The sequence below is a fragment of the Sclerotinia sclerotiorum genome, genomic scaffold (genome assembly GCF_000146945.2).
Source record: "Sclerotinia sclerotiorum 1980 UF-70 scaffold_2 genomic scaffold, whole genome shotgun sequence".
NCBI classification, from domain to species: domain Eukaryota; kingdom Fungi; phylum Ascomycota; class Leotiomycetes; order Helotiales; family Sclerotiniaceae; genus Sclerotinia; species Sclerotinia sclerotiorum.
This window is the reverse complement of record NW_001820834.1, coordinates 866,879-888,176: the sequence shown is the minus strand read 5'-3', so window position 1 is coordinate 888,176 and position 21,298 is coordinate 866,879. Positions and strand designations below refer to the sequence as shown.

The window sequence follows — 21,298 nt, the reverse complement described above, 5'->3', positions numbered from 1 at the left end:
GACTGCTTTATCACTCATTGCGACTGTGGGCGAATTAGAAAAGTTTGCTATTTTCGGTACTTCAAGGTCTGGATTCTTTGCATCGCAGGTCTACCAGGTCGTGCTTCATGGCCAATTCTGTAGGTCTATTTCATGGGAAACATCTTCACTTCCGCTCCCGTTTCATTACTTTTTTATCCCTATCTTCTATTTCCTATCTACTCATACATTCATTTCTGCGTGTAGTTTTATCGTGTATTGTTACAGATTCATCCATCCTCACTTCTTATTGTGCTTTTTGTTTTTGTTGGGGTGTGGGACATTCATTCACTTTCGTTTATCATTCTTGGTTATTGTTGAGTCCTCAATAGCTATTGTTTGAATTCTCCTATTGTCCGATCGTTATTGTCGGCACTGTAATTTTCAATCTTTCGTTATTCATGACCATGAAATGGCTGGAGCCTAAGTTCTAAACCTTTCTTTTTATAATTAATTGATGTTTCGACCTTCCTTGAACCGGAGCGATCAATTGCAACTTGTTCCAAGGAGAGCAAGGACGACCATTACCACCAATAAAATAGAACATTTCGCACCATTCACGCTTTTAGCCAATTCACATACCACAATTTTGACAATTTTTGACACCATTTCGCCATGAATACAAAAAACCAAATCATATCTAAAACCCCGGTTGGAAGACCACCAGCTCTATCTACAAACAGTCCTTCCACTGTACCTACAGACAATCCTTTTGAAACCATATTTGACGGCAAAGACGAAGATGAAGATTCTTGGAAAGACGAACATACATCCTCTATTATTCCCTCGGGGGAACCATCGCAATCGAAATCGTTAGAAAATATCACTACAAGCCGCATTGGGAACGTGATCCGCACAGTCAGTAGGAGGGAGAGGAAATCTTCGATATCAAAAGTGACACGAGAGAAGTCAAAAGGAAGGCAGCGCAAGCTTCATACGAAACTCCGCCTTCAAATCCAAACAAACTTCTCAACACATCATGGACCTCGACCACAAGTACTTTCTTCACAACAATCACGACCCAATGGATTTTTCGTTGATTTGACAACTCTCAGAAAACTAGAGAATGTCTCGGCTCATCCCAACGGGACATTATGGACATCTCTGAAGAATAAGAAAAGCAAAGCTATCGAATACTCGCCGGAGAAGAGCAAGGTCAATACTCTGGATTCAGTACAGAGCAAAACATTGACTGTCTCTCCACTAGCAGAGCGACGCGGGTCTTCAAGACCAACAAATTTAAAATTAGGTGATGACCTATCTCCGGACGACCGTCCAATTGTTATTGGCATATCCATCCCCTCTGCACGTTTAGCTCATCACACAACCACCCCTCAGACATCAACTTCAATCGCTTCAAATATGATGGGAAATTATGGGCACGAGACACCTACAGGAAAAGGATTGTCTACACCATCTATCGTCATCACGCCTGCGCAAGAGATATCTGTGTGGTCACCGTATAGTACAGCTTCGAATGTATCGCGAACACGAACTTTATCAACATCTTATTCGGTAGCCAGCCCCAATGACCCATTCAGAGATGGAGCACCACCATTGCCGACGATGCCAGCAGCTTTGGCTGAGGAGGAGAAGAGAAGGGTGGCAGCCCAGCATAGTTACTTTTCTCCCGATTCAGATGCCACTACTGAATGGGATGAGGAACCATCTTCAACCCGAGTCTTGTCTTCTTGTATTATTTACGAGGAGGATGAACATCCAATCATCGTCCGAAGCGCCCGCCCACCCACCCTTGCAGATGCGCCGAAAGTAGACAATCATGGAAGTATGGACACCATTGCTGTACGAGCTCGTTCGGGTTGGTGGAATTATATTACGACGCCATTCCTGACTCGGTCAAACACACTGGCATATCCAGAAAAGAAGTCACCGGATGTTCCTGAAGATCCTATCTTGGCCATTGCAGCAGCCAAAGCTCAGGAATCGAAGGTAGAGCGAAAGTCTTGGGAACAATTGTTTTCTCCTCTTTCGATCAGAAGAACAGCTTCCAATGCGTCTGATGATTGGTGGGATGTGACTCCTTTAGGTTTTAGATCAGAGAAACAGGTTTCCCCTGGGTTAGTCTATAAAGAGACGAGACACGCGGTGAAACCGTCGACAGCTGCTTTACCCTTTGTCCGTTCAACTTCAGGTGATGTGGGAGACGCGAGATTGACTAGATTTGCTGATTTAAATATCACTGTCAATGCTGTACACTCTATTAATTTCATATCGACTCATGACTATTCGGGTATCTCGAATTCATTGCAAAAAAGTTCTATTTCAGTCAACAAAGAAACTTCGTTGTCATCCACAGCCGATAGAACAAAAGAACTTGGAAGCAATAATCCCTTTGTTCAGACCCAAAATAGTAACATTAATCTTTATAACAACTCGAGTATGGTTACAAGTACGGACTCGCATGATTCAGAAATAAAATCCAGAATACTTGTGAATCACTCTACTTCACCCCCGCCTCCACCGCCTTACTTTACTGAATCACCAAAGAAAGTCCGAAAATATCGAGCCGTTTTACCTCCCTCACACGAACCAGCTCCAGCTTCAGGCCCAGCTTCAGGCCCAGTTTCAGTTCCAGTTACAGTTTCAGCTACGCAATACCCTGCTTCTCCTGGTCCAATATCTCCAGGCATGCAACAAGCGATGGCCTCAAAAGGTAGTATTCAGTTGTCGGAGGTTCCACTAAGCCCGGCGCATGGTAGAACGAATCAGAACACAGCATACCCTGGACCTACTAGACAGACAACTCCAACTCTCTTAATTATGACTCAAGAACATCTCCAACAAATTGCAGACAAAGCTGCCGTCAAAGCTGCCAAAAAAGCAGAATCAAAACGTCAAAAGAACGAAAAGGAAGATAGAATGGCTCGCAAAGCAGGTGGGTTATGGGCCGGTAGAGGATGCATTCCCAAAAATGGATGTCATGGCCGTCAAGGTCCAGAAGGTCGAAAGAGGAGAAGATGGTATTGCTGCATATTCATTTCATTAGTTTTATTGATCGTCTTGATTTTAGTCCTTGCTATGACCTTGACACGCAAGCCAAAACATGTTGTGATGCAATCTCAATGGTTGAACCTCACTGGCTTCCCTCCTATCTATGCCGGCCTGTCGACGGTAGCAGCTCCAGTCAACATTGTGGCAAACACCGGTTGTGTATTTCCTGCTACACAGTGGAGTTGTGCTTTACCGAAGGAGCAACAGTCTTCTGTCGCGCCAAACCTACCGAACCAACCCAATTTCCTTTTGGAAATTCAGTGGGATAACAGCAGTGCGGCAAATGCAACTTTTGCGAATGTCACAGGGAACAAAAACCTCCCTACACGAAACATTGTTGGAAACCCAGTCTCTGCTGGGAAATTTATCAGGGATCTGATATTAAAAGCACGACAAAGCATAACCTTCAATCCATCACCACCTCCACCATCCTATGCTGAAGAAGCCTTTTTGGGCGATACTACAGATGGTATTGTTTCTACCAACAAGGTCGGAGAACCAACACCCTTTTATATATCCTTTCTACCGACTACAAGCACCACTTTAACAAGTAACAGCCGCGTAAAGCGTGCAAATTCAAATGCTACCGATCCTAATCTATTTCCAAACATCACATCTGGTATCCCGGCCCCGAGTCTAAACGCCGATGGCACTGCCGCTCCAGCCAATCTTCTTCCATATCCAGTTCAACAACCTATCCGTCTTTACGATCGAGGACTCATTACCGAGCATTATGGATTCTATACGTACTTCAATCGTAGTATTTTCCTTAAATCCCTTTCATTACTCAACGATACCAATACTTCCAGTGGTGAAGTTCCTGATGATCAAAATGGCGGGGCTCTTGAAGGAGAAGCCAACTTCCGTTGTACATGGGGCGAAACTCGTTTCTTGGTACAAATGTGGACTAGGATGAATGGCACTGCTAGACTTAACAATGCTACTAGTTCTACTGGTGCCTCTACTGTTATAGCAAGGCAAGATTTCTCACAGCCGGGATCGTTTCCCTATCCGATTACTATCACAACGGATCGACATGGAGGAGATCCTGCGAGGAAGTTGCTGTACTGTTATAGTATGAATGACAGAGAGGGGATTATAGCCAGTAGTGGAGTTGTCAATGGAGAAAATAGAGCATTTGGAGGCCAGATTGTTAATCCGGCTCCGAGCATATTCTCGAATGTTAGTGATTCATCACTGGGAGGCTTTGATGGAGGAACGGGAGGTTGTTCATGTTCTTGGAGTAATTTTCAGGAAGTCCTTAGTGCTGGGGGAAAATGAAGATGAAGATGAAGACTTTCATGACAGGATGGACATGTGTATATGGATGGAAAGGAAAGGAAAAGGAGGGAAAGGAAAGACACGATATAATGTGTATGGATTATGAATATCGAATACCTACTACATTAGAAATGGAGTAGACGCAGAGTAGATGGATGATAGATGAGAATAACCTAGGAATTATACAGGAATACCCATATGATTAACATATATTTTATATTTCAATGAATTGAACATAGGTATATTTGGAGTACATGAACAGTAAACCCCAAATCAATCCAATGCATTCCCGACATTTATGAAATGAACATGCATAAAACATAAAACAAGTATAAATATGCAAACGCAGTTACAGCGAAGTAATCCCGACAATGCTCACTCTCTTGTGATTGATTGTAAGATTACTACAAAAGTAAAGTAAACAAACGACAGGACATCCAGATCTCAATCCTTTCCTTACACAACCACTTTTCGCTCCTTGATCTCGATCTCGATCTCGATTTCGATCTGTCGAGGTGGCCTTACAATATCTTCATATTAAACACCGATCTTTCTTCGAATCTTTAGATTTATTTATTTATCTATCTGCGTTCCTTTCGTTTTTGTTTTTTGAACGGGTTTCGTCATTATAATAGTTATTGATCGGGTGATAACGAATTGCGATTGAAAGGTTTTGAGAGTGAGAGATTGTGGTTCTAGAATCTTCGAGTGAGGTCTAGAGGATTGAGTGGATAAGTTAGTGCTTTTTTGAGGAGAAGAGGAAGAGAGGAAGGGGAAGAAGTAGAAAGGAAGAAAAGGATATGCCATCAATAGCTCAAGAAGATTGGGATATTCCTTCAATGGATTTTCATGCGGCTTCGAATGGTTCGACGGTTAATTTGTTGAAGAGGCGGAGGGATGTGGCGGGTTTGGGGGGTGTGATTGAGAGGGAAAGGGAGAGGGAGAGGGAAGAGGAGGTACAGATGAAGATTCATAGGTATGTGGTTATTTGTTTTTGCAGATTGTATTTTGGGTAGTTTCTCGAATCTGAGAATGGAGAGTAAGAGGAAGAGAAATTAAATAAAAGTTGGCTAATCACCCAAACAGTCCTAGACATACCCATATCCATCCTCATGCACATCCACATCCACATAACCTATACCCACACACCATGCACCACGAACCCGAACGTCGCCACCTAACCCCCCGATCAAAAATAAGTCTGAACAAAAGAGTTCGAGTGGAATATCTCCCCATCGAAACAGAACCGCGAATCGAACAAATGAAGGAGAAAGAAAAAAATACAGGAGCAATGGATTTAAGAGCTTGTCATATATGTCGACGTAAACCAACTGTTAAGAAGGAATTGGATGCGTTTGCGAATTGTGAGGGTTGTGCGAAGAGGACTTGTTGGGTTTGTATTAGGGAATGTCTTGGGGAATGCGGGGTTAAGTTGCGGATGGGTGGAGAGGTAGGAAAGCAGGAGGATGGTGGGGAGGGATGGGGTGAGAATGGTATGCAACATAGGGGGATGGTGTGTAGTCGATGTTGTGTGGAGAGAGGGACGGAGGGCGAGGTGCTTTGTTTGGGATGTTTAAGAGTGGAGGAGAGTTGATTTTTTTTCATCTGAATGGGAGAGGAAGGACAAGGAAGCCTGTAATGGAACTTGGGACAGGACAGGACGAATTAGGGCGCATCATGAGATTCAAGGAAACTTGGGGTGGACATTCTGTCCTAATTGCTAGGTGCATCTCGAGATGAACGGGTCGATGGATGAAGAAATAAAGACATCTACGAGCGATGCGTGCGATTGATACCCATTTTAATCTGGAGTCTTTTGGTTGGCTATCTTGCAATTATTATACAATACAATACAATGCAATACAGATAATATAATATAAACTTTCATTTTATTTCTTAAAAGGAATTCTAGGCAATTATAATTAGTTACTAACTCGATTAATGAATAAAAGAAAGAAATAGGATTCAATCTGCAATGACATTTTCTATCCATACATACATGTATATATAACTCGGGTATCCCAATTCAAAACTCCCTATGCCATTTCCGTTAAATGTATGTATACATAATCCCCCATACGCCATCTCCAATACAAGAAAGCTGATCCATGCGTACACAGCGTTTCTGCTATAATCAGATCTAAGATCTTATAAAAAAACTTTTGTCACCAAGCACCCGCCACACATAATGATGAAGATGAAAAAAAGAAAAATGCTTAAATCCCCTCTCCATTATTTCTTCCCCATAGTTTAACCGTTCTATCATACCCACCACTAACGATCCATTTTCCATCTGCCCCTACATCACAACTATGCACATTACCCGTATGACCACTCAAACTCTGCACCAAAGCCCAATCATCCGCAGAAAAGATATTAACATCCTTATCGAAGCCACATGAGACGAAGAATGTTCCTGTCTTCCTCGGTTGCACTATACCTTTCTCATCTTTTTCCGGGGGAGACATCGCATCTGTGCCTTTGAACCATCTCAAATCAGATACTACGCTACGATGTGCACCTACTCCGCCCGTACTGGCGACTTTCCTCACATCCCAGCATTTGATCCATCCATCCCCAGATCCGGATAAAACGCGATGGCCATCGGTGGACCAGTCGAGTGCGTAGATGGGTCGAATGTGTCCATCTAGTATCATAACTGTACGACCGGTTCGCAGATCCCAGATACGTCCTATACTATCCATACCTGCACTTGCTAGAAGTGATCCATCGCCGTTGAAATTAAGACAGAATACTCCTCTTGAATGGCCTTCTTGAAGTAAAAGTTCGGTCGTGCTTTCAACGTCCCATAATCTCCATGTTGTATCCTCGGATGCAGATGCGACGTATTTACCTGATGGATGAAATTCCACTCGGCAAACTCTCTGGTTGTGTCCCGCCAATGTCGAAACAGGTGTATCTTGCTCCAGGTTCCATAGGTGAACCTTTCCTTCTGCTCCTCCTGATGCTAAATTGACACTACCAGGCGAGACATTGGATCCCTCTATAGTAGCACCTGGTGCCCATGAAATTCCACCCACCCTATCTGTATGCCCTCTAAGCGACTTCTTAACTTCCAAATCTGGTATCCCAAGCACTTTAATCCCACCTCCCCAATTGCCTGCAGCGACCAATTCTCCATTGGGCGAAATCCTCACAACACTAACTGGTCTCTCTCCAGCCGTTTGACTTCCCTGAAGCTCGAAATCCTTTAGTCTCTCCTTGATACCTTGTCTAAATTTAATATGAGTCCTCAACGGAATGTCCTTCTCAATTCTCTGAATCTCAATCCTCTTCTTCGCCCTCGGCAACGAAAACTTCGCAATATCTATCCTCGCATCTAGTAATTCCTTCGTACCCCTCGTATAAAATTCCTCCTCCGCTTCCTCATCCTTATTCCCCTCTCCCATCTCCACATCACCATCGTCAACCTCCCCATTCTCTTCCGCCTTCATCTCACTCTCAATCGTCAAAAGCTGTCGCAACCGATCTCTCCTATCACCCGGTCCTTCCCCAAACAACGTAACAGGTTCCCCCATTTCTCGAAGTCGTGCGCGCACGCGTCCATCATCAGTAGGCACCGCTATAGCAGCTGCACGACGTTTGCGATCGAATTGAGAAAGAATTGCGCTGGCGCGCTCGGGGGCAATACCTGCCGTTGCAGAGGGCATGTCATAGTCGCGGTCGAGGGCTATAGTGGAGTTTAGTGGACAGCGGAAGATTTGCGCGGGAATTGCTACTTACGGACATCTGCGAGATCTATACCTGTATCCTGCGCGCGAGAGAGTAGATTAGCAGTTGCTGGTGAATGTGTAGTTATCCATCTGCCTAGTATTCATTCGTATGCATGATTGGAAAGATAATAGCTTGGAGGGGTATTAAGGTTACTTACTTCTTTGGCCTCCTCCACATACGCCTGTCTTGAAGGATGCATTTTGATAATACCGGGGGAGTTTCACAAGCTGCAGACGGCTGCGGATGTATAGTTTTGATGTAGGCGATAGTGATATGAGGTAAGTGTTGGTGTTTACTAGAGTGTAACTAAGTTTACGCGTAGGAAATAATTTATTTTGCAGTGGAGTGAAGTTTAAGCTTTACAGTCAAAGATTTAGTGATGTTTAGTGATGATCTTCGCTAAACTCTTAATGCTTGAAGACCCTGGAGCTTGGATCAAGCTCTATTAATAGGCTTGGCGCTTCTAGAGAGAAAACTGGAGATTTGGCGCATAGCTACAAATAAGTTGATCTTCATTCAGGTGCTTCTTATTTCTGCTTGATTTCGTTAGTATTATCAATTCATCTCAATATAGATAGGTATCTAAGTTTTCACAATCACCTGTTAATATGTCACAATATGTCACAGAATGTCACACGGGAGCCATCATTGAACAAAAATTGGTAGTACAGAAAATAAATGGTAATCTTAAGAGTACATCGAATTCATGCATATGCATGTCCACCACAAAAAATCCTCCCCCTCCATAGGTATCTTTAAGTAAATCAGCTTCAACTGTCAATCCTATCAGTACTTTTCGACCAAAACGCCCTACGCTTTAAAATATGATGCCGATGCTGCGATTGAAATTGTGGTATTTCCCTTGCTCAACGCCAAAGAATCAATCTATTGCCGCAAGCTAAAGTACAAAAATATATTCATGAATACATAGTGTGAAGTGTAAGAGGTAAAAAAAGAAAATGTGAATGTGGTAAATATGAAAAGATTGAATTTGAAGAGCGTCTTCAGCGCCCCCAAGATGTCGGCTCATCCATGACTTCCTTCTTACTGCCTCACTATTTTGAGGAGAACACCTTGATTGAGTTGATGATCCAGTAAGCGTTCTTGAATGCACTTGGATTGGCAGTAACGTATGCTTCGCAAGTGGCAGTTTTGGTGCTAGCTGCGCAACCACCGCTTGACCATACTGAACCAGCCCAGTCCCCACAGAAAGTGGTGTCAAGGACAATGTTGTGCTGCTTGAAATGAGTGTCTATGTCGCAACCGCTACCCGTGAACATGCCCATTGGCTTTCCCCATGTTGTTGGGTCTGGGTTGCCAGATTGGACGTTTTCTGGAATGGCTGAACGGGGAAAGAAGTAGATGGCAATGTGGTCTGAGGTCCATTCCCATGCATAGACACCACCTCCAGCTGCGTTGAATCCTGGACCGTATGTAGCTGTGTCTTTGACTGTCTGACCACATCCTGTATTTGCGTTGCCAGCATTGCAGTCTCCGTTAACAAGAGTAGTGCCAGAAGCAGATCCAGTGTTTTTCATGACACAATTTGCAGAAGTATGAAGGGTCATTTGATTTGTGGTTCCAGCGTTCACTCCCTCGATAATGTCCATCTCGCCACGCGTTGGCCAGTCTTCACCGAAACTCCACAATGCAGGCCAAGTTCCACATCCTTCAGGCATGTGGGCGACATCAGCGATGAACAAGCCGTGAGTGTAAGCTTTGTTTGAGGTTACACGAGTTGAGGGTCTTCCAGCAGTTCCTGAGAGTACAGTAGTATGGTCTACTCCGAGGTAAACGGCATCGACACCAGCGTTGTTGGTATATCCAGCGAGTGCTGTTTTGTTGGCAGCAGAAGCGGTTTGATATGCCACCGTACCATGAGTTGGATCATCACCAGAGAAGAAGCTGAATTGGGAGAAGAAGTTTGTATGGTCATACGTGTGGTTGATAACATATGCGGCGTTCGCGCTGCCAGCAGCGAGAATCAACGCAGCACCGATGCGACTGAACATTTGATTTGAAGGCATATTTGTAGTTGTAAAGATCGAATGGTTTTCGTGTTTTGTTCCTGACGATAGCTTCGAAGGATTAACTTGCGGAAATTTAAACGAAAGTGTTGAGGTTGTTTGTAGAGTGTGATTTTAGTGAGTGTCTTGAAGTCAAACTAACATCGGGGAAATATATGGAAATCTGTCGAGTTTTAGTGCTATTGTTCTTGCTGTGAGTTACGGTGAACAGCAAAGACAATCTTATTGTGATTCAGCAAAGGAGATTGTCGGAAAATTGATGCTTAGTGAATAGATAAAGAAGGTCAAACAAGCTGCTGAAAGTGAGATATAAAATAGCAAGAATAAATGACCGAGGTAGAAGGGGATTGCACCGCGTAAGGAGTGACGGTGATATTGAATACTAGGTACTTAGAGATTGACAAAGTGATTAGAAGCTCTTCGACTTGAAGAGAGAGAATAAGAGATATTATAGGAAAATAACGCAGCGAAGGAATTCTTCCTTCCTAAACCGTCCAGCTAGGGATAGATAGTCAATGCCCTGCCTGCGCCTGCAGACTTCACAGCAAGGGAGTAAGCTCCGAGAAGCATTATTGTGGCAGAGAGGGGTAGATTGTAAAAGTATGAGTGAAATCACCATGTATGCGAATATGCATATGGGAAACCTGTGGAGGATTCAGTGGACAATGAAGCATTGACATGTAACAAGCTAGACTGACCACCCTCGTGGTGAGCCACATTGCCCCTTTCCCGACCCGCGGGCAGCCTAGATCCACTGGGATGATTTGATCTGAACCATGAGATTATGCCGAAACTTCAGAAACATTATTGCGACAGGGATTGGGAGATGAATGACCGCAGCCAGTCAGGACTCTTTGTTCATGTCAAAAATCGGATGCTTGAACAAGAGTGTTTGAGCTTGTGATGGCTGTTGAAGGAGTGGACCAGTTAAACTTCGTAAACTATCAAGATATTTTTTGCATGGCAATAAGCGAAATTTCTGAATCAAATGTATACTAGGCTAAGTGTGGGATGATTATCAACCAATAGATAAAGATTTCGAGAGAGTAATCTATTTCTACCCAGCTACCGGTATCTTCATGTATTTTATTACCAAGATAAATCTCCTCTGTTAGATCTGATTAAATATACAATTTGTATATAATTTTTCATTAAGTAAAAATATAAAAACTGTTAAAGTGAATGGTTCCTGCGTAGCACGTGCACAGGGCACTAGTCCTATTAGGACTAGATTGAGAAGCTCTCCTACGGAGAGCTTCGCACTTCCGTAGAACTTAGATGTAGTGCGAACATACACTAGACCAATATTACCTCAGTTCTGCCCTATCAGCTTCCCACTATTCCCTGTGTAAGGTCATTCCTTTTAACAAAAACTAAATATTCGATATCATATTAAAATAACTAATTGATAAATGATTAGTAAAATTCAGATAAGTTTTAATTTAATAATCTAGTAAAATTATAATCTTAATTTAAAGTTGTATTTATCGGTATCTTCAAAATCCCATTGTAATATCGTATATTGAAAGGATCAAATAGTTACCTCTCTATCCGTATCGGAATTTCGGATTATGTATCTTCGTCCAGCGAACTCTATTTTAAATTATCCAATAGATTCGGCCTTTCGTATCACTAATCGATCCCGCAACTTCTACGTAAAATCAGAAGTTAAAGCAATTGTACAATTAGAAATGGAAAAGCAAAAAAGATTGCCGAGAAAAGCTATCTTCTAAGGATATGAATCCCTAGCTTTCGTCTCATTGACATGCTCCAATCAGATTCCAAAGGATCTAACCCTTTACGCATCCAAGGAAAATATCTACCCCCTGAAACACCGAAATATGGAGGAAAGGGAAACATTAAGCATTTCGGATTTCCCCAATTCTCCCATCTGATGTTTTTCATATACGCATGCTTAATCAGAACAAACGGATTAGTGATCCGTATTTTTGTTTGCTCATTTGTCGTTTGCAATCTAGATGGATATCACTAGCACTATAGATATACATATATATATATGAAACTCGATATCCTCCGATGAGACTTACAAGATCTCACCAACCATCACACAAACAAAACATCGTGCGTGCTATCGCCTTATCCCTAGGATGTCCGTGAATTTCTACCATCATTCACCAATCCTATATTCCCGTTTCCGCCTTTGCCCAGCTTTACACATAAAACATCAAACATCAAACATCAAACATCTTCGCCGTCTGAGCTCCTACATTTAAGTCTTACATTGGCACTCACTCACATTTATCATCCTTCTCAATTCTTTAACTGAGCAAGTATTCCCAAATCTCAATCCCATCTACCTATACGATTTCTTCGTATTTTCTTGGCTCCTTAGACATTCAATACCACGCACACAATGCAGGCCAAAATAGAAACTTAACCAAAATACGGCCCATACCTCCATACCATATGTGCCAACCCCCAAGCTTTACATTCCTCTCTTCCTCTCCATGCACCCCTCCAATTTCCAAATCATAAAATCAGTACACATCCAAAGCCTCGACGTCATCAACATCGTTACATCGTCACATCATCACTATACATCATAAAAATACGTAGTACTGTAGGAATCACACTTCATAGCACATCTCGCCTCCTTTAAGCCACCCAACTGAGATGTATCGATCTGGGGTTTTGTGTGATTAATTGATCCTTTAATGTCATGCAATATTTATTGCATACTGTTTGTTTATCGTAAATTCTTTATTAAGACTGAATTTTTCATCCTCATTTCGGTGCGTTTGCCATCATACTCATCCTTCTCGGCGGATGATTCAACAAAGGTGTTTCTCCGCTTGATGTGCCTCTCATGATCACCACCATAATGTCACAATTCATAGATATATGTGTACGACCAACAATCCTTCAAATAGATAGGTAAGAAATATAATTCAGCATATTCTGCTACGGCACAGCTTGTCTCAATATCTTCAAATAATTAGATCACAATCACATATAATTAACAATGCATAATAAAAAAGTCCGCTCAGCACAGTACATAAACACCACCATTAAGGTTACCCATCCAACAACGTCAACATCAAACAATATCTCGCTTCCTTCCCCTACAACACTCCCATTTAGGAAGCAGCTATAAGTCTACAATCCCAAATCAGAAATCGGTAAAAAGTCAATATTCCCCCTCCACCTTTTTCCATCCTAAGTCATCATCCCATATTGCTCGCTCGTTTATTTTACTTTCATCATCCGATGTTGTATGCGATTGCTTACCTTTATTTTTTTTAATCTAAATCGTTCGTCTTATCTTACAGTAACCTTATTTGCATGTTCTAATAGTGCTACTACTGAATCATAGAGCTATAGAAGTATTTAGCTACGTACACGATGTTAGAAGAGATCTTCCTACTAGACTACCATCTGTTTACGGCGCTCCTCATACCCATCCTCCCCCTCCCAATCAAACCAGCGATTTCGCCAAATCAACCAAAAATATAAAATTAATTTTCCTGTATGAACTGCATCTCAGCACTCAAATTCCTCAAAATCACGCTCTAATCATTCTTCATTGAAAAACGGCAAAAGCATAAATAATTATTATTACCATTAACCTTAAATCTAAATGAAACAAACCGGAGAAGCAAAAAGCCTCTCCCCATAATACATAGTATCTAAATATATCATCATCCGAACTCCCTATGTCCTGCATCATCTGAAACATGCATTGTGCGAACTCCGGAAAAATTGAAAGAGGCATAGTCTAGGCCAAGATCTATGGCTGCGGGAGGTTTTTTCTGGGGTATGCATATGAGTTGGGTTGAAGTGCTATATAGTTTATTGGAGGGAGGAATATCAGGAGAAGGGCGTGGGAATTGTTAGTTTTAATCGGATACCTACTACAAGTAACCAGGCGGCTGCAAAAAAAATATCGTAGCACTTCTTAAGACGGCAATTAATACTTTAAAAGTTGAGGGGGTTTGGTCCTTATGGCTGGACTGAAGAATCTGTAAGTGTGGGAACTTACTTATGGGCATTAGATATGGAAGTTTGAAATCAATTTGATGACGGAATGCAGAGTACGGTAAAGATAGATTATCATAGCTACCACGGCGAAGAATTGACATTGAAGGATCCAGAATGCGCTGTGTCTGCTCATTTAACAGAGCATGAGCAATTTGGTCCTTTCTGAAAGGTGTTGTTTGTCTTATAGAAAATTCAATGCCTCGACTATTCTTGACAATTGAAAAGTGATTCTGGGAAGAGGGATCTTTTAAGCAGTGCGGGGGCGGGTAATACAAATTAGGATGATTCAGCCCATGTAGTATTTCAATGTCTAAAGTATTCTTGACGATTTGTGTCTCGCATCATCCATGGCAAAAGCAGATGTTGGTATCTTGAAGTTTACCAGAGATTCAAGGAGGAAAAGTAAGCGAGAACGGAGTAGGGAAACACAGGGATACAGAGTATAAAATATATAGTGCCGACGGGCTTTTGGGACACGACAATGCCAATACCAAATCCAGACTTGACATGTAGCCGAATTTGGAGCGGTCTGTAGAATATGATTGTGAAGAGCAAGAGAGTAATCTTCAACCAAAGATCTAGAGCCATTATATCAAGATATTTGTCTCCTAGGGTTTCAGTTACCATTTTAAATAATTATCGCCAGACCTAAGCGCGCACAAGCTTTCTCTGCCAAAGGATGACCGAAAGAAGAATTCAGCGATGATATCTGATGATTTGTACTCTGTGACATTCTCAATATCAACATTATTACATATATTTTTCATCTGCCCATCGATATACCGTGGTAACAGAAAGGTGCTTTTCGAAAACAGATACAAAGACCCTCTTCCAGATCCATGGGCAAGGCCTAAGAAGATTACCTCATCAATCCCTGATACAAACATATAAACTGACATACCCTAAAAGCTACATATAAGCCAATCTGTTTATTATCCAAAGTCGAGGCTTCAGGGAGTAAAAGCTTAATAGAACTCAATTTGTTGGCAACATCATCACCCATGTTGACCTTAGTAAGGTTCATCAGTTGGGTATTAGCTTGCACCTGCTGGCCATTTGGCTCATCGAACAATTCTAAAGAAAACTACCTGAAGGCGAAGGGCGTGCGATAGTTCCGATCTTGGGAACGATGGCTCGTCTCTGGAACTTCCAGAATTTTTCTACAGCTTGCCTGGTTGGCGAGCATTCGCCTGAGACAAAGGTTCTGATGATCCATTGATGTTATTGAGGTTGAATGGGGTTCTCATGAAGACTTGAGTGTTTCAGCGATTATACCAAGGAATGAAGAACATTAAGAAGAACCAGGCAGCAGATAGGATGCAGACAGAATTTGCATGTTGAAAGCTTCATAAAAACATAACTGCTAGAGCAAATTATATCAACTACAGAAAAACTCTTATATACATTTGTGAATCTTGACTTTATACGATATATAACGAGCAATATCCTCCAAAAGTAGTTGTAAAATTCTCCAAAACTGGTCCAAAGAGGTTCCAGTTGGGATTTAATCTTATATTTCAGCTATCGAAGGCAACCACTCCGTTGAACTAATAAAAAATACAGCCTTGTAAGATCTTAGCAGTATGAACAATACTGGAGTGCAGCAATGTCAATCACAAGGTAGTGAAAACGAGCCTCAAGAAAGAAACGCCAAAACCAGAGTACGCATTGAGTGGCGTCGATTGGTGAAGTGATCAGCACCCAGTGAGAGTTTGGAATAAGATCTTGAACCGCAACATACTGAATATCCTTTATGTGGTTTTGAACCATGCTCGGACACTCACTCGAGCATCAAATAATAACACAAGAAACCTTGAAAAGGTGAAAGGGAACCCTCCAGCACCCTAAGCCATGAGGCTCTCATATATCTGGGTATAGAAATGATAAGGGCGTCAATCATGGGCGAATCATAATTTCATTGTTTGAAAAGTTTTCAACAATGGTAGCGAAGGTCGTGTTGGCGGCTATGGTTCAAGACCATATCAATATATACGCCAATGATACAGCCGCTACCATGGTAGTAGACTAAACCATCCACTTAACAGACTACTTATCCGCAAAGATCATCATTGTCATTCAATGAAGTCTCCAAAAATAGAAATTTCAGAAAGAGACACATGCACAAGATGGCGATGATAAATTTCCGAATGCAACCTCCATGATTCTACTAACCTAATTTGGATTAGTAACCCATATTTCACCCATCTACTGCACATAAGCATTTTACCGAGTTTACGATTTTGCAAATATTTGGTTAGAGTTTCCTATTTCCCCTGTCTCTCGTTCATTTGTTAAAGGGGGCTGTGAAGAAGTCTGACATGTTCCTTCTAACTTTCCTCATAAATCTAAGGTTACTATTAAATGGACAGTGAATGGTAAGTGCAAGCAAAGACTTCTACAGCCGGGAGGCACTACTCGCATCTTTTTCTAATTGTTGACGGTTTCGTACTGTTGCGCAAAACGTTTCCGGCGCAACGCTAAGTCAGATTGTTGGTTTCTGTCGTAGACTGTTATGAGCATATGTACGGGATTTCATTCAGTTCTTTCGCTCGCTGGAGTTTGACTTCGACATCTCATTTGCAGTCGTTGAATACGAGAGCACCACGGGGCGAATGATTAGCATCATTTGGCGACCAAAGTGATTATGGTAGCTCTCACTGGAGGAAATCCCGGGGTCTTGCTCCAACGATCGCTACCTTATGTTTTGATTTTGTTAGTCTTGAATTTTGTCTCTTACAGTCGTTTGAATATATCGCAGCTTCGTCTATTTTCCCAAACACCCAGTTCTCGCCACAGTGTATGTGAGGCGCAAGGCTGGCGTCCATATCAACATCCACCCGAAAGGCCGCGGAAGGTTTACGATCTTTTCATGTTAAGTTCGGAGCTGGACTGGCTCGAGATTCGTCTCAACACGCTCGCGGATCATGTCGACTATTTTGTCATAGTCGAATCTAATATCACCTTTACCGGGCGTCCTAAACCTCTCCATTTTTTCGACAACCAGTCACGTTTTTCTCAATTTTCTCACAAGATAATATATCACCTCCTTGAGAACCGGCCTCTTACTTCTCATCGGACATGGGACTATGAAGATCATCAACGAAATGCCATGTTCACACAAGTCATTCCCCGGCTCAACGGAGACCAAACGGCCAACCTAGGAGATGCGCTCATTGTCTCAGATATCGACGAGATTCCACGCCCGGAGACCATTGATCTCTTACGAACTTGTGATTTTAACAAGCGGCTCACACTTCGCAGTCGTTTCTATTACTACGGTTTCCAATTCCTCCATAAAGGACCCGAGTGGCCTCACCCTCAAGCAACCATCTATGCCGGACCCAGCAAAACCATTCTTCCAGCCGATTTAAGAAACGGCGAAGGAGGTTTCGCACCGGTTACCTATTTCCAAAAGCGAGATTTGGCGAATGCTTCGTGGCATTGCTCATCTTGCTTTTCGATGATATCAGAGACATTGAACAAGATGGCCAGCTTTTCGCATACAAGTCTAAATCTTGCGGTATATAGGAATGAATCAAGGATCGTGGATAGAGTGAGAAAGGGGCTGGATTTGTGGGATAGGAAAGGCGAGGAGTATGAAATGTTGATGGATAATAATGATATCCCGGAATGGGTGGTCAGTAATAGTGAGAGGTTTAGATATTTATTGAGAAGGGAGGGTAAAGATGGTGGGTTTGTGGATTATATCCCTGATGATGACGTTAAGGCATCTTAACTTGAAATTTCAACTAGGTCCGAAAAGATTTATAAAGCTTTTATGCGCAATAGATGGACATATGTGCGATACAATTGGTCTCGACGGAATTCTCATAGACTGATAGATTTAGATAAAAGTAATTCTTTACTCCATTCATGCCTATTGCTCACACTTCAAGTTGAGATGGTTTCAAACAAATTTTGTATATACACGATAGCTTGAATGAATAATTACACGCCGCGTAGCATTCTACAATCTAAATGACCGATTCATGATGTCTATTGCCCGCCCGCTTCCATGCCAAAGGTATACACTAAACACAATGCTCGCCGTCCGCCCTCTATTGATTCTTATGATTGTGCCACCCATCATATGATACCACATTTTGTTCTAAAAGGCAGTCCTCCGTCTCTTCTCACCCCGGTCTTGCACTTACTTCCCCTCCTCTACCGCCACCACAACAACCACGCAGATATCATCTGACTTTCCACCACTCCATTTCTCATCCGGATATCTCCTCTGGACCTCCCTTGCAAACGGGCCATCCCTCCGCAAGCTAAGACTTGCGGCCTTAGCTTCTCCGGCGATATCCACCGCCAGAGAGCTCTGCAAACTTAGCATACCCTTATCTTTCCCCTCCACACCGCCTTCTTCTATTAATTCTCCAAGCTTCTCTCCCACCTCCGTTCCCTTATCCTCGACGCCGTTGACCCAGGCCTTCTCATACCTCATTCTCTTACTCACAATCCTAAGAACATCCCCTCCACTCAAATTATCCCAAACCCCATCCGTTGCGAAAACAACAACATCCCCATGCTTCAATTCCTTACTCACAACTTCCGCGTCCCGTGGCAAATCCATCAATTGCTCCCCCCCAAATTTCGCCGCCTGTCTCATAACCGCCTCCGGTACCAGACTTAATTGGTACGGTGTATTAAACGCATGTGTCTGGAATTCTGAGGCCGAATGTACAGCTCCTGATCTCAATTGTATATATCCACTGTCCCCCAAATTTGCAACCTCCATATTTCCCCCAGAGTTGAAGATTCCCACAACAGCCGTACTCCCCCCAGCACGCACTTTGCCCGAAGCACAAATCAAATCATAACCCTTCTGCATAAGTCTTCTCGCAGATATAGGAACTTCGTCTATTTCATTCGAAAGCGAAGCCGTATGCGCCATATACTCGCAGAAACCGTGTGAAAAATCACTAGGATCGACACCGGAGTCAATCCAGCCCCCTACCCCATCTGCGATTCCAATAGCAATGTCCGAGGTGTTTGATATGGGCGCCACGAAGAATGCATCTTGGCCAGAAGCGGGCCTGCGGTCGGCTGGTTTGAGGGGTACAGGAATGGCATTGTAGGGGTTGAAAGGGGTAAGGTTTTTGGTGGGAGAGTAACGGTTTTCTTTGGCGCAGTAAGATGCTGAGATACCGTATGTAAATTTGGGGGATGAGGAGGCGCGGGGACTTGTCGAGAAAAGTCGTATGGGTATTCGGTAGTTATGCGACGGCCTGGGGAGGGACAGCTTTGGAGGAGGGGACGTTGTTGATAATGAGGATTTATATCGTCGCAGGTGAGTAGCGACGATGCTCGACACTCCGAGCTCTCTGCCTAACCTCGAGAAAGCCCTGCTAGCGTTTGCTCTAATCGAAATCCCACCGGCGAGACTTGCCATTTTTTAAGTTCTTGGTTGTAGAGTGGAGATGGATGCCAGGCAAAAAGACGAAATGCAAAAGCCAATGGCTTGCAATCTGGCAGATCAAAGAAAAGTACTAGCCTCTACGAGCATACTTTCTCAATTGACTGGTAAAAAAGTTTGGTATGTCTAAATGTAACTGTTTAAATGAAAGGATATGTAAGGCACGCAGATGGAAATTGTTACAAATTTATTATTGGGTTAGAAACTTCAATGTTCGTCATTGAGCGCCAGCGCCACATCGGATATCCGAAGCAATACCTCCGACATCACCTCTCCCGTCATTTGTACTTGGAACAAAGATATTGGTAAAATTTGCTTTATTATAATGATATGTTACATCTCATTTTGAGATTTTTTCTCATAAGTGAGTTCCCCAGTTAACCAACGTAGATCCTCGCTGGACAAGTAATATGTGAGTGTAACGCCATGCCATTATGCTTTCCCATATATCAACCTAATCATGAGAAAAAACCGCCATTATGCATCCTCACCCCCTAAAAACGCCGTAGAATACATACCATAAAGCCAGTCACAAGATCAGACGTCTTCAAATTTGACATCTTCGTCGTCATCTTCATCATCATCGCCAAGATCTGTGTCTTCACCAGGTGCAATCGCATCGCCAGCACCCTCATAGTTGTTAAGTTTGTTCTCGGGCTTCAGTGACCACTGTGTTGCGAATCGACCAGTCTTCGCCAAGAACGCTATTTTCTCGAGAGTTTCACGAAGATATGCTTCCGGTTGTTGGAGCTCGGCACGTAGTGCTTTCATGGACCAATAGTTATACCTACGGAAACAGTCGAAGATCCTATCGAGAAGCTCGTTTTCTGGCATACGAGCGGCCTTGGTAAGTTGTGTCTTAGTACCAGCAGTCGGATTCTTGGTTTTCTGTTCGGGTTCAGTGTAAGTATTGCAAGGAAATGTAAGTACGAATCAGAAGTCTTACAATAAAGCTTTTATAAGCGTCTGAGGCCTTGATAGTACCAGGCTGAATGAAACCTTGGCCCACATCGAGATCCTCATTGAGAAATTTCGTGCCCACTTTGGGCTTCATAGCTTCCAAAGTCCTAATAGCTAGAAGGCGGTCTGATTCTTCATTTTGCACGGCGATACAACTCAATTCATGGACAACCCTACCGGCAAGAGTTGTTCTCTCTAATTTAGTCAGGTTAGTGACGCAGAAGCAAAAGTATTATGTCAACGTACTTGGAATTGCCTTCCGAAATTGAGGTTGAAATTTCCTGTTAGGGTCCCATGGCTGTTTATTTGCAGGCTTCTCAATCTTTCCACGGGTAAGCCTTGCTGGCATATTCGCAGTCTCCAAGGCGAACTTCTGTCTTGATTTCGATTTGAATCCTGGCAGATCCTGTTCTGAAAAAATGAAAGTATTCTTGACATTCTCATTGGTAATATCAAGATTGTATTCCTTGGGGACAGTCTGGTGCTGTGCAAGATTAGAACTCAGTAACATGGAATAGGAGTCCTACAGCTCTCAAGTCAGCTAATTTCCTAAATGTTAAAAGCATTCACCCGCACCTTAACAGTGCCATCTGGCATCCTTTCTCGGCAATTGCGAATGGTACCAATTTGTATTTCCTCATCCAAATCTCCACCCAATCCCTCCCATGCATCCCAGACGTATTTAGGTACACGACCTAACCATAACTTTTGAAATGCCGGATCTTCGTTGATCGCCATATCTCCAGCATCTTCATATATATCATCATCTTCCATGAATCTAGGCGATGCGACAGCTGCCTCCGGATCTGGCTTGATGATTGTGTCTGCCATTTTGTGTGTATGT

At 42.7% G+C, this 21,298-nt stretch overlaps 10 protein-coding genes across 10 annotated transcripts; 5 read left to right on the top strand and 5 right to left on the bottom strand.

The window, feature by feature from the left end:
* Nucleotides 1-633: 633 nt before the first annotated feature.
* SS1G_01425 (hypothetical protein) lies at nucleotides 634-4,311 on the top strand (the record flags this gene model as incomplete). Its single annotated transcript, XM_001597181.1, has 1 exon — nucleotides 634-4,311. The coding sequence occupies one exon, from the start codon at nucleotides 634-636 to the stop codon at nucleotides 4,309-4,311; it is 3,678 nt and encodes a 1,225-aa protein (XP_001597231.1).
* An 839-nt stretch (nucleotides 4,312-5,150) lies between these two features.
* Nucleotides 5,151-5,905, top strand: SS1G_01424 (predicted protein; the record flags this gene model as incomplete). Its single annotated transcript, XM_001597180.1, has 2 exons — nucleotides 5,151-5,287; nucleotides 5,398-5,905. The coding sequence occupies 2 exons, from the start codon at nucleotides 5,151-5,153 to the stop codon at nucleotides 5,903-5,905; spliced, it is 645 nt and encodes a 214-aa protein (XP_001597230.1).
* Nucleotides 5,906-6,527: 622 nt separating this feature from the next.
* Nucleotides 6,528-8,245, bottom strand: SS1G_01423 (hypothetical protein; the record flags this gene model as incomplete). Its single annotated transcript, XM_001597179.1, has 3 exons — nucleotides 6,528-8,002; nucleotides 8,056-8,083; nucleotides 8,204-8,245. The coding sequence occupies 3 exons, from the start codon at nucleotides 8,243-8,245 to the stop codon at nucleotides 6,528-6,530; spliced, it is 1,545 nt and encodes a 514-aa protein (XP_001597229.1).
* Nucleotides 8,246-9,101: 856 nt separating this feature from the next.
* On the bottom strand, nucleotides 9,102-10,073 carry SS1G_01422 (hypothetical protein; the record flags this gene model as incomplete). The annotated part of the gene is made up of 1 exon (XM_001597178.1): nucleotides 9,102-10,073. The coding sequence occupies one exon, from the start codon at nucleotides 10,071-10,073 to the stop codon at nucleotides 9,102-9,104; it is 972 nt and encodes a 323-aa protein (XP_001597228.1).
* Nucleotides 10,074-12,915: 2,842 nt separating this feature from the next.
* Nucleotides 12,916-13,621, top strand: SS1G_01421 (predicted protein; the record flags this gene model as incomplete). The annotated part of the gene is made up of 2 exons (XM_001597177.1): nucleotides 12,916-12,968; nucleotides 13,408-13,621. The coding sequence occupies 2 exons, from the start codon at nucleotides 12,916-12,918 to the stop codon at nucleotides 13,619-13,621; spliced, it is 267 nt and encodes an 88-aa protein (XP_001597227.1).
* Nucleotides 13,622-14,035: 414 nt separating this feature from the next.
* SS1G_01420 (predicted protein) lies at nucleotides 14,036-14,607 on the top strand (the record flags this gene model as incomplete). The annotated part of the gene is made up of 3 exons (XM_001597176.1): nucleotides 14,036-14,055; nucleotides 14,389-14,474; nucleotides 14,528-14,607. The coding sequence occupies 3 exons, from the start codon at nucleotides 14,036-14,038 to the stop codon at nucleotides 14,605-14,607; spliced, it is 186 nt and encodes a 61-aa protein (XP_001597226.1).
* Nucleotides 14,608-14,700: 93 nt separating this feature from the next.
* Nucleotides 14,701-15,075, bottom strand: SS1G_01419 (predicted protein; the record flags this gene model as incomplete). Its single annotated transcript, XM_001597175.1, has 2 exons — nucleotides 14,701-14,796; nucleotides 14,974-15,075. The coding sequence occupies 2 exons, from the start codon at nucleotides 15,073-15,075 to the stop codon at nucleotides 14,701-14,703; spliced, it is 198 nt and encodes a 65-aa protein (XP_001597225.1).
* A 2,106-nt stretch (nucleotides 15,076-17,181) lies between these two features.
* SS1G_01418 (hypothetical protein) lies at nucleotides 17,182-17,808 on the top strand (the record flags this gene model as incomplete). Its single annotated transcript, XM_001597174.1, has 1 exon — nucleotides 17,182-17,808. The coding sequence occupies one exon, from the start codon at nucleotides 17,182-17,184 to the stop codon at nucleotides 17,806-17,808; it is 627 nt and encodes a 208-aa protein (XP_001597224.1).
* Nucleotides 17,809-18,222: 414 nt separating this feature from the next.
* SS1G_01417 (hypothetical protein) lies at nucleotides 18,223-19,470 on the bottom strand (the record flags this gene model as incomplete). The annotated part of the gene is made up of 1 exon (XM_001597173.1): nucleotides 18,223-19,470. The coding sequence occupies one exon, from the start codon at nucleotides 19,468-19,470 to the stop codon at nucleotides 18,223-18,225; it is 1,248 nt and encodes a 415-aa protein (XP_001597223.1).
* A 561-nt stretch (nucleotides 19,471-20,031) lies between these two features.
* On the bottom strand, nucleotides 20,032-21,285 carry SS1G_01416 (hypothetical protein; the record flags this gene model as incomplete). The annotated part of the gene is made up of 4 exons (XM_001597172.1): nucleotides 20,032-20,382; nucleotides 20,441-20,649; nucleotides 20,701-20,977; nucleotides 21,031-21,285. The coding sequence occupies 4 exons, from the start codon at nucleotides 21,283-21,285 to the stop codon at nucleotides 20,032-20,034; spliced, it is 1,092 nt and encodes a 363-aa protein (XP_001597222.1).
* Between the last annotated feature and the right edge of the window lie 13 nt (nucleotides 21,286-21,298).